Source organism: Carica papaya, chromosome 2 (assembly GCF_054855325.1).
Source record: "Carica papaya isolate Zhongbai chromosome 2, ASM5485532v1, whole genome shotgun sequence".
Lineage (NCBI taxonomy): Eukaryota > Viridiplantae > Streptophyta > Magnoliopsida > Brassicales > Caricaceae > Carica > Carica papaya.
The window spans coordinates 3809453-3822591 of record NC_142310.1 but is presented as its reverse complement, the minus strand read 5'-3'; the positions used below and the strand labels follow the sequence as shown (position 1 = coordinate 3822591).

Here is a 13139-nt window from a genome sequence, read left to right as displayed (position 1 = left end):
GGAATTTATGAAAACAATATAAGAAAAACAATAACATTATCATAATCATTGAATAATATAAGCTGTAAAACATAACACTTATCACGCCCCTTGAAATTTCAATCATTGTACAACATACTTTTTTCTCATTTACCAGCCTACTAGTATCCGTGGGGGTCTATAGGGGTTCCGCTACCCGTTAACCTTTAACATTCATAATCAGTTTCCAGGGCCGTCCCCATACCCCGTCCGGTATGGGCGCCAAAACCATGAACCTCAATACCCCGTCCGGTATGAGGGTGAAACGGGCCGTCCCCATACCCCGTCCGGTATGGGCGCCAAAACCATAAACCTCAATACCCCGTCCGGTATGAGGGTGAAACGGGCCGTCCCCATATCCCGTCCGATATGGGCGCCAAAACCATAAGATCTCCATACCCCGTCCGGCATGTGAGACCACAATCCCGGTAGGGTTCCCTACGGACCTGGTCCGTCCACCATCTCCCAGGATATCTAGTTAGGCTGACTCCCATAATACAATTATCAGTCTACACAATCTTTCATTTTCCTTTTCCTCAGTCAGCATCATCAATTCACATACAAACAAGCAAAACAGTAATTCATGCCGAACAGACAACATACAGTATCAGTTTTTCAGTCATTCAACCCATAATTAATAAAAACGTAGTATATGCACACAAATCTGTAAAATGAACACATCAAACCTCATTTTGCATTTAAAGCTGCAAACAGGCTAAATAACAGTAAATCACCAATCACACTAGACTCGGGCTCCATTAGCCACCTTAAGCAATTTCACACATTCGTTAATTCAAGAAATACTGTTTTATCATTTTGAACTTTAATACCGTGATAGGAAATAGGGTGAGGGGTCCTTACTTGTTTTCGGGATCCGAATACGATTCACAGTGCGTCTGCAGGCCGTCCCTAATTTTCCTTGAATTTTTCCCGGGGAACTGAAACACACTAACAGTACCTGCACGTGTTCCAAAAAAATCCGAATTAGGCCCAGGGCCTCTTTCGGCCCAAATCGCAACTCCGGCACGGCGGCTCCGCCGTGCTCCGGTGACGGCGCCGCCGCTGGCGGCGGCGAGTCGCCTCGGGTTGGCTGTTTTCGGCCATTTTTGGCCGAATTTGGCCACACTCGCATTGGTCCTTGTCAGAAAACAACCCTAGGGCCCTCGGGGGGCCAAAAAATCACGGAAAAGCGGAGCTTACCGGCGGCGGCGCTCTCGGGTACGGTGGCTCTCCGGCGAGGTTCGTGTTTTGGTGATTTGGCTTCGGTCAACCTGTAGAGAAAAGAATGGTGATCACGGTGATATAAAAATTGCATCGAACGGAGGCCGGGAAGGACCTCGTCGGAGGCAAAAACCGAGAGGGGGCGCGGCGGCGCCGCTGGGTTTCGGCCGCGTATTCCGGCCATTTGGCCAGGATTTCGGCCTCAATTTGGCCATAAGAGGAATCAGCGGAGAAAAAAGAGTCGGGAGTATGAAATTTACCTCGATCGGCGGTCGGAAATTTCCCCGGTGCGGCGGCAGGTGGCGGCGGTCGGCCTCTGGTTCGTCTTCTCCGGCGAGCGGCGGGCGGCTAGGGTTTGTGGTCTGGTGTGGGGGTTCTATTTATAACCCCTTGGCTTTTGATCACAGCCGTTCATTTCGTTTTAATCTGGGCCGTTCGTTTTTGATTGAATCTGGGTCGTCCGTGCGATTGAATCTGGGCCGTCCGATCGCGCGATTGATCTGGGCCGTCGGATCGCACCCACGCGGATCGCCAACGTGGCTCCTTTCGGAGTGACGCGGTCTTGCCACGTGGCAGGCCCCGGTTGGCCGGGACTGCTGACCGGGCCTGCTGACGTGGCTGCTGACGTGGCCCCCCCCCCCCCCCTTTTTTTTTTTTTTTTTTTTTTTTTTTCCTTTCCGGGTGCTACATGGTCTTTGTTTTAATTTTTTTTTGTAAGGACTCTCCGTATAAGGCCAAAACACGACTTGAAGTTATATCTAGAGTATTCTTTGTCATGTCACCTTAAAAGCATGACTCGATACTATAGTTTACTCTCGATTAGGTATTTGTTTATCGAGACATGAATTTCTAGTCTCCCACTAAAACTTTTTCTGGGCACTAATAGGGATCTAATCAAAATGATTCCTTTCCTTTTAGAAACGGGCCTTTTGGCTCCACTACATACCAAGGTAATTTCTTATCATACTTATTAACTTTAGCATCATTTCATGTCTACATTTTATCCAAACTAATTACATAATCTTAGTGGAGTTTTCTACTGGTTCTGAAATTAAATGTTTATGGATTTTGCGAAGTAGGCGGTTACATCATCAAAATTCTTCCTCCTTACTCAACGATTTGGTATACGAGTAATTTACTCCCCCTTAGTTGGTTCTTATTATTTTTAGACTCATCAAGGTCAATTATCTTGCGAACAGCTCAATCCAGATCCATTAATATTTGAATTTCATGAATTAGGAGACTTGTGACCATGACCCTAGACAATTGTACAAAGACCTCAATAAGATGTTTTCACTTTCCTCTTCCTTTATTAATTAGGGATTTTTTTTTTGGGATTTGAGGTTCCAAAGAAGTTTATTCATACTTGCTATGTTTGTCGGTGGTTAAGTCTTATTCATCTTTCTCAAACTGTTCCAGAGCAATGTCATATCTTCCTAATCCCTACATCCAATCATACCTCTATCTCTTACCCCTATTTTTTTCACACTTAGATCTTTTAGTTCGCAACTACCTTTCCCTACAGTATGTCTTAAAATTTGTATTACCTAACTTCCTAACTCTCACAAATCCTAAGTCTCACATTGTAAGGTTTTTTTTCCTAAAAATGTTTGTTCTGATACCAACTGTAACACCCCTAGATGTTTCATAACACATATATCATACTCAAACTCCCTACTCATGAATTTATCCAAAACCAAACGTTCTCTGTTCATTATAATCATTAAGTTTATCTAATGTAATCTTCAGAACTCGTTTTATAATTAAATCATGTCAAGGTAGCAAATGAAAAAGAACAAGAAAAAGTTTTTATTTACTACAGAAACATAAAATGAATGAACAATTTGGTATCTTCCACTATGCATCCATTTTCTTTTTAATTTGCTTCCCCTAGGTATGGTCCCACTAGTTGGGGTTTTAGTTCTGTCTCCTGTCTTACTGCATCTGTAAATGATATATAGTGGCATACTCTAACCTAGTAAAATAAATTTTAAAACTCAAATAAGGTATGGAAATACATTTAGACCTTTAGCCCGGTGTTAAGTCTACACTTATATCGTAATGTCTCTCTTGCCCTTTCCTCTCCCTGTAACCCTACCCTACTGCTCATTGGTTTACTCTACAACCTGCCCAAGCCCTTGTCAATATTATTACCACCTGTCAACTCGTTCATCCATACACTTACTAGACACCTATTGCGCTTATCGACTCCGTACACCGACTTCTTCATTCTTCCATACATTAAGAGAATTCCTACTATCTCATTTCACCTAAGACTCTCATATCATAAGGAAAATTCCTATAATAATATAACTAAAATAGAACCTTAATACCTCCTTTGCACACATAACGACCTTTTTTTTGGCCACCCATACACCTACTATAGTCCTAACTCATCCCTAATGCCACCCAAGCACACATATCTCCAACAACTATCCTCCGATCAACTATCAAACACTCTTCCGACATTAGTTCGGCCACACACGCCCACTCATCGGCTTTAATCCAATCACACACACCCGCGTTGACCTTAATTTTCCCCGCACTACCATCGACTTCACTCAGCCACATACACACATACACACATCAGCAGTATATAGCCACACAAACCAGCCTCCACTTGGTCACACACACCAGCAGTACACAGCCACACACCCACTGACTTTCACTTGGCTACACACACACTGAAAATACATAGGCACACACCCACCAGCCGTCACTTGGCCATACACCCACCAGCCGTCACTTGGCCATACACCCACTGGCTATCACTTGGCCACAGAAACCACTGGCTTTCACTTAGCCATGCACCCACTGGCAGTACATAGCCACACACCCACCGACCTTCACTTGGCATCACATACATACTTAATTCATGTCATGTTACTATTAGCTTCATTCAGCCACACACACTGGCCTTTCCTCGGTCACACTTGCACACAAACCAACCATATACAACCACACACACACCCTAACCCTACTTTGGTCACCAACACACCGGTAATTCATTATCACACACACACACCGACCTTCCCTTGGCCACGCACACATCGATAGTACACTGCCACACACACATACACCGACCTTCCCTTGGCGACATATACTGGCCTTCATCGACCACAACCATGCACACACCGACCTATTCCTGGCCACATGCACACGCACAATAGCAACATACACATCCTACATTACTCAACCCAAATGCCACCCAACCGTATGCACTACAAGTAAGCCACTATGTACTAGTACCAGAATCGGCGCCACAACCTCCCACTTCACCGTGGCCATTATCAGTACCCCAGTATTCATCTTCTTCGGTACTAATATTGGCACCTCACCAGCAAATCTCCCCCAAATCTTGCTATACCTCGAACTAATTTCATCTCTGCTGACTCCCTTTCTTCTCCCTCACTTACACTCAGCTCACTCACCATTCCTCACCTCCCTACCTCCTCCCGATTCGAACTCCTCCACATTGATGATCTGAACAGAAATCCAATCTATATCACCATAGCAACATCTGAGTATCATAATTTATTTACCTCTAAGCTCTATCTCCTCCTAGCTCGATAAGATCTTCTTCGCTCGTATGTTTCTCCGATCTCTGCTCTCGATCTCTCCTTAAATTTCTTCACTCTACCTCCTTCCCTGTCGACCTGCCTATGTTTCGCGTGCGCGTTGATCTTTTTTTTCTTTTTATTCCTTCATTGTCGTCTCTCTTCTTCCCCTCTCTCCCAGCCTCTATTTCACCTCCATCACCCCTCTTTTCCTTCATACATTCTTTGGATCGTAGTAAATGATAGAATTTTAATGTATGGTATTTCACGGGTGTGAGAAAATTATGTTTGTTTCTACTTCTAATGGTAACAAACGGTATCTGATTGATAAATTTGGAATGAATTTTAAAACTACCGAATCGGTAGTATGTGACTGACAAGTTACTTTTTTTTCCCTTTATACCCTCATATAATATATTTAATTCTATTTTTATCTTCACAATTTATTATTTATTTTATTAAATATAAAAATTTAATTTATAATAATTATTTATTTAAATACAAATATAATTATATTGGTAAATAATTTAATTTTTTTCATTATATACTTCTTATATACTATTTACTATTACATAAATAGGTATGGATAAATTAGTAATTTAACTAAAAATATAATCATACCATCCTATCATCCAAATAAAAATATGTCATTAACATACATTAATATACAATCATCTAAATATAAAAAAAATTTGTCAATCATCTAAATATAAAAAATTTTTGTCATTCTCATTTTATATCATTATCATCCAATTACTGTTATTACCATATATTAATTAACCATCATTAAAATTTATCCAAAACAGAGTGTTAGGATTTCTTCTACTTGAACAAGTAGGGGAAAGAAAGCTTAAAAATGTTGTCCCAGATCTGTCCGATCTCCGGGACGAATTTGAGCCATTAATTTTTACTATTTCTTTTTTTATTATTAAATTCTCAATTTTTTCTTTTCTTTTTAAAATCTTTACAATGCAGCTCCTACTTTATTTCCATATTGCCCTTCTTCTTTAGAATTAGTCCCAGTTTGGGCTTATTTTCCTAACTTTTTTTAATTCTTTATCGGGATGTTATATATTATGGCTATTTTTAATATTATTAAATTTTTATTTTTATTTTTTATGTAAATTCATTGAGGTTGATTCATAATTAAAAGTAATAAATAGTAAGTAAGAAACTAATAAAACACAGATAAATGGTAGAAATATAAAAGCAAAATTTACAAGATGTATTATTACATCTACTAGCTGGAGATATTATTGGAAAACCCACAATAAAAACAAACTAATTAAATTAAATATAATTTATTATATTTGCACTTGAAAAATTATTCAAAAATTTATAACTGGAAGAAGAGAGATCTTTAATCATATATATATATATAATGGGAAAAGACAAACAAAGGGTTGAATAAAGGAGTTGTGGCTGTGAATAGAACAGCTCCCCGCCAACCTTACAAGCCTGCACGCAGTGCAATATTTCTTCTTTAAAAATGGACGACAAACTCCTGCAAAACGACATCCAATTCACCACCATTAACCCATCATATATACATACATGTATATACAAACAGACACATAAAAACATGCATGTATACATTCATACACAGTCTCTCTCTCTCTCTCTCTCTCTCTCTCTCTCTCTCTCTCTGTATATATATCATACAGAGAGAGAGAGAGAGAGAGAGACAGTACATGTGTGCTTATCATGATCTTATAGGATTGAAATGTATCTTCAGGAAATAAAATATTAGACTGCTAGATAGTAAAATTTTGGTTATTTAACTTCGCCAAATAAGTTATCAATGGAGGTACTATATGTTGGAACTCTTTTTTTTTCATCTTTAAATGTATAAATATAATAGTTAATTTAAAATAAAAAATAAATTATCTTTTCTAATTTTTTTCTTATTTTATAAATCAAAGCAATAAAACATGAAGAAATTTTTGCTAAATAATGAAATAAAATTATTTAGTTTAAAATTTTACTAACTATTTAATTAAAAAATGTATTGTATTAACTGAAAATTTCATTAATTTTACAAATTTGAATTACATTACCATGTAATATTATATATTCCTTTTTCAATATTAAAATATATTTTTTAAAAATTTAATAAATTACATTACCGTATATATGTATATATTTATATATGGACATCTTTAACTTATCAAATTATGAAATTATGCTAGCTCTATAAACGTTTTCACAAAAAATTGAAAATACATATGACCCATGATATTGTACACGCACATATACTATTTTGCGTATATAAACTACATTATTATACATTGCATTGCCAACAATTAGTATTACGATGGTGTGCATGTACAGTTAATATTAATTCATTGAAGTTTATATTAAGAAAATAGGGAATACCCTTTTACAAATAAATGAATTTCTCATAAATTTTAATTTTTTTTTTAAAGATTAGATCAAGTATTAATATAATATAATTATTTTAATTAAAAAATATAGTAAATCTTTTTACTATAATTATAATAATTTATTGAAACAAAACTTTATTTAATCACTGTAATGTAACTAGCTTATGGAGATAAACTTATATAAATGTTAATAGATGCAAGATTTTGAATCGGTTGAATATAGTTTTTACATTATGGATATAGAGAGATATATAGATACATGGGTGATGATAAATATGAATGAATAAGTGGAAATGGATAAATACAGAATAGGGTTTTGTATGGTGACTGAGATTGGGAGTACCGAGGCCCTGGCTGGCCGCCTCATGCTCTGATCTGCTTCTAATTTTTAGTGGCTCCTCTTCCGTCCATCCACCTCATTTCTCCATGCAATTTTTTCTTTTATTATTTTCTTTTTGATACTCGTGAGAGTATTCTTCTCTTCTAAAGTTAAATTCCAAGCACTGTATCTTTAAGTTACGGATATATTTTTATAAATTACTCATAAAAATATTAATTAATTCAGAGTTAGTAGTTGTATATATGTATATAAGTTGTTTAGATAGGGCATGGATTCAATAACTGGGGATGCACATGTATATATGCTTAAGAAAGCAAAGGTGGCGGCTTGTGAATCAAATTGCTGAACTCCCAGCTCTTATCACAAGTTCCTGCAGCCTTGCTAAAGTATTTTTCCTCATGCTTCGTTTTTTGTCAGTTCTAGTCTTGGACCACAACTCCCTATCTTTTTCCTGGAAGATTATTGCTGCGGATAGAGGATGAGAATATATGTGTGTGTGTGTGTGTATATATATACCCTACATGTATGTGTATGAACACAGTTTATCTTCAAATTTATATGTAATTCATTTCCCACAATCAGATTTCTGTAATTTGATTTTTGTCATAACCATTTTATGTAAATTATTATATAAAGTAATATTTATTATAAATTATTTAATAGGTGGTGAAGTTAGCAATAACTTACATATTAATTAATATATAATTGAACAAATTCGAGTCTTACTGTCAATTACATATATATTAATAAATAAATCACTAAAATATAATTTTAACATATAGTTTTGTTCTAATTCTAATATATAAATATTCAAATAAAAACTATCAGTATTTAATTTTATGTCAATCTCATATCGAGTTCAATAATTAGATTTTTTTTCAAGATCAAGAGTGAAATTAACTCAATTATAATTAATAATAACACAAAATTAATAATTCTAATGTTAAATAAATAGCAAACTAAATTATTGCAAAATAACCTATAAATTTTAAGCCACAACAAAATTAAATTACAAAGAAAATTTTAAATTTTAAATTTATTTTTATATTATTGATTAACACTACCCTTTTAATAAAATATAAATATTGGTGAAGAAACTGAACGCATGCGATGCAACTTCCCAGTTTCTTCCTTCAATTTTCCAGTCTTATTGGAGAAGATTCAACGTCAATCCTTGACCTAATATCATCAGTAAACTTAATTATGACAGTTTTAATTAATTTCTTGATGATTATGAAACAAAACCCAAAAATAAAAATCACCTAATTGATATTTTTTGTCAAATTTAAATTTCATTTCATGTAAATAGGCATGAATTTCTTATTATATGCTATCATTAACAATAATTACTCCACGTTAAAAAGGGAAATTAAGTAGAAGCTTTAATTAAATTGGTATGCATTCAACAGTCTTTTCCTTATTGGCAAATTAACAATAGAAGTTTGAACAGTAAACCAGAAAACAAGAAACCTGCCAGGAAAACCAGAGAAAATTGCAGAGACTGTGATCGGTCTTCGGTCATCATATGAATGTTATATAGCTGGAGGAGACTGGTAGAAACTTAGCCAATTACAGTAAATAATAAATATTAGTTTATAATACGCACTGACTATAAGTTTGAGAAAAACAAATAATCTAATAGCCAATAAACCATAAATAATGTTAATACATATACAAATATAAACAATACAACATATCATAGTTGAAGAGAATTCGCAAATATTTTGCAGGGTTTGTCGGTTTAAAAAAAAAGGGTCTCGTTATCTGAATTTATTTTAAATAATTTTTTTTTTTATTATTATAAATTTTTAGATGGGTTGCAAATAATTTGTCTAAATATATTTTGGAATTACCTAAAATAAATTTGAGCAAATGAAATTACTAAATTATCATAAAAAATTATTATTAATATTAATAAAAATAATTAGTTCATATTAAAATTATATATCTCGTCCAACTCAGTTGATTCTTCTTATGTATATTCCAGACTGTCATATTATTTTTTTAATACTATTTTGCATAATTATTAAAACAATATTAATTATTGACCAAAATTCCATGAAATTACGTTATAATATACTCATAATTAATGTTAAAAAAACAATAATAATGCACGTAAACTCACAGTATAACATAACAGAATTAGAGTGAGATATTTGGTAAGAGATACATTTGATGTTTCAAAATTTCAGAAAAAATATACTTTAATTTTTTCAGAATTTTGCAAAAAAAAAAAAAAGAAAAAGGAAATTAAATAACTAAGAAGTTCTTTTAATTGATTAAAATTATATCATACGTTAATTCATTGTGACTGTTTAATTAAAATAATTTAATTATTATAATATTTTTTTCGAAATTATTATATAAAGTTTTAACTTAATCACGCAGTTTTTTAATTACAATTATTAATTTAAATAGTATATATATTGAAATAAATATTACCCAAAAGATCGTAATGGGTCAAGATTTAAGTAGATGTTAATCTTTAAACATTTTCCATTTAAGGCATAAACTAGGAACTTTTCCAGAAGGTGAAATTCCCAAAAAGGGAAATAATATATCAATTAATCCAGTTTGATAGACCATGAAAACAAATAAAAAAAAAATTCAAACTACAACATAAATGATTCCAAATTCCCAAACCCGTGTGCCCTTCCTTGGTCGGTCTCTGCTTTTCCTTAACTGCGCAGCAATCTCTCTCTTTCTTTCTCTGCCCATTTACCCAGTTTGCAGAACCTCTATATGTATATATCTATCTATATAAATATATATGCATAGAAACATCACCGCCCTGATCCACCATTAGCAGACATGACACTTCAAACCCACAACAAAGAGTGCTACTCGTCCCCTTCGCTACTTTCACGAAATCATTAACACACAACGAGGTGGCTCGCCAGCTTTAATTAAAACCGTAATTCTCTCTCTTTCTTCTTCTTCTTCTTCTTCTTCCTCTCTCTCTTTCTCGCTTATCTATGGAACCTCCTCTTCCTCCTCCAGAACCCAACAACACTACTGATACCAAAAGCAGTGATACCACCACAAGTGACAACACCACCAACACCACCAACACAACCAAAAACGAAGACACCGTCGCCAAAAATGACACCACCAACAGTGGCAGCAGCGGGAGCAGTTCGACCAGGAGGTGTAAAGGGAAAGGTGGACCAGATAACAGCAAATTCCGGTACCGAGGTGTGAGACAACGGAGCTGGGGCAAATGGGTCGCCGAGATCCGGGAGCCGAGAAAGCGGACTCGGAAATGGCTCGGTACGTTTTCTACAGCCGAGGAAGCCGCAAGAGCTTACGACCGCGCTGCTCTTATCTTATATGGATCAAGAGCTCAGCTCAATTTACAGCCATCCGGCTCGACTTCCTCCTCATCCTCCTCCTCTCGCGGCGGCTCTGCGTCGTCTTCTTCAACCACTTCATCGACTCAGACTTTGAGGCCTCTTCTTCCTCGCCCTTCGGCTTTTGCCTTCACTTTCTCTTCGGCTTCCTCCACTTCGACTCTCTTGATGAGTACTCAGCACGCGCTGCAGACGCCGGTGGCGGCAGAGCTGGCTGCTTCTTCCTCGGGGTTCATGCCGTTCGGTGCTTACCAAAACGTCGTCGTTGGTGGGTCTTCGGCTGCTCTGCTTTGCCCTAGCATGGTGATGACCAGTACTTCTACTGCTACTACACAACTCCCAGTTTTCTATCAACACTATCTTCAGCATCACCATCATCAATATCTACCGTCCGATCAGATTAACGTCGGAGATATTTCGACCCATTATCATCATCATGGACCTACATCTGCGACAACCTCGTATAATCAAAACCCTACACCCCACCGCCATCACCATCATCATCAACCACAACAGCAAGAAGAGCAAGAGGGCTGTGTTTTTGATGTCAACTCGCTCGTTGGCTCGGTGGATTCGAGTTTGTCTCTCTCGACTCAGTCTGCCGAAGCAGTTATTGCACCACCGCCACTCCCACCAGCTAATCCGGATCCGGGTTTTTCAGTCGGTCACGGATCTACTCCGGTGTGGCCTTTGACGGGGAGCGCCGAAGACGATTACCCACCATGCAGTATCTGGGATTACCCTGATCCCTTCGGCTTCCTCGATCTTGATTTTTGAGAGATGGTTCTTTTTCTTTTTACAGAGATTTAAACCCCCAAAGAGAAGTTCGAGATGGGTTTATAATACAATTATATACTTGTTCAACATTCCACACAAGGGATTGCATGCAAGGGTTTCAGGAAAAAGAAATTCGGAGGTGAAGATGATGATCGTCATCAACTTAAGATCTCTCTACAGGCAAAAGGGAAGGAGAGATCTATGCATGATGATCTCAAAAAGCTGCATGCGTTAGTTTGATTACAGATATATAGTTTTATATGTATACACGGGTAAGGCTCTATTTGGTTTAATGGAGTGATTTTAGGAAATCAGATTGATTGACTTTGCTTTTATCAGCTAGGGTTAATCAATTTAAAGCTGCATGGCGTCATAGGTGATAAAGAATTCAAGATTCTTGAGTCAAAAATGCATCTTTGCGTCAATCTATTTGATGTCAAAGATAAAAAGAAAATTTGTTAACTCTTATGTTACAATAAGAGAAGAGAAAAAAATATCTGAATCTTTTTTTCTACATGATTCAGTATTATGTGTTACGAATTACGAATTACGAATTATTTGATTTGAATTTCTTCATTTGATATATGTTTCTCAACTGTTGTTTTAAGTATATGCATGGATTCAATGTCCAGGTAATCCGTTTATTCAGTATTTTGATATGCGTTAATTTTACTTAAATTCTTGAATTCTTTGAATCATGGATTTGCACATATGCATGCAGTTTATATATTAGATGTTTCAATTCATGTTTATATGCACGTACACAAAATCTGGGATCGAAAACTGTATTCTTCTTTTTTAAAAGAAAATATTGTGAGTTAATATTAATTTGATGTTCTCTTATAACGCTATAGGGGGAGAAATGTATTCCAATGGCTTTTTCTAAATTGTGAATTCACATTTTATACATAAGTTGTAAATTTGTAAATGAATTGATTAATTTCTTAATTGTTTGAATTACAAATTCCATTGTTTTCAAGGCCGTATGTAGTTTTGATTTGGGTATGGGAAATTAGTATTCATATGTAAATATATATGTGTGTGTGTGTGTGTATATATATGTTCAGAGAGAACATTATTTTACCCTTTTTTTCCAAAATCTTTATTCTGTTTTTTTTTTTTTACAATTAATGTTTAATCTAACAGAGCCTTCAAGACATTGATTAAACTTTCAAAGGTCTTTTATAGAAAAATTTGAAATAGAAGGTTTCTAGTTCATGTGTATTGGGGAGGAAGATCCTTTAGCCAGCCTTGTGAATCTCTTTGTAATTTGAGAAGACATTGCAGAAGAGGAATTACGTATGAAGAGAAATAAGTATAGTATGTGTGTGTGTGTATACATATATACATATATATATATATATGTATGTAAGGAAATTGGGTAAAGCGGAGAAAGAAGAAGTATAATCTTCTTAAAATTTATCATATCACATATTTTCTTACAATGTCTATTTCTGCTGGTCAATAAATTATAAACTGATTAGGATGTTAT

The 13139-nt window shown here is 35.6% G+C and overlaps 1 protein-coding gene across 1 annotated transcript; it reads left to right on the top strand.

The window, feature by feature from the left end:
* Positions 1–10169: 10169 nt before the first annotated feature.
* Positions 10170–12223, top strand: ABI4 (Integrase-type DNA-binding superfamily protein). The gene has a single exon (XM_022038110.2). The coding sequence runs from the start codon at positions 10496–10498 to the stop codon at positions 11645–11647; it is 1152 nt and encodes a 383-aa protein (XP_021893802.1). The 5' UTR covers positions 10170–10495; the 3' UTR covers positions 11648–12223.
* The last annotated feature ends 916 nt before the right edge of the window (positions 12224–13139 follow it).

Excerpts from the sequence above, each read along its gene's own strand:
- ABI4 (XM_022038110.2), top strand. The coding sequence starts at position 10,496 with ATGGAACCTCCTCTTCCTCCTCCAGAACCCAACAACACTACTGATACC.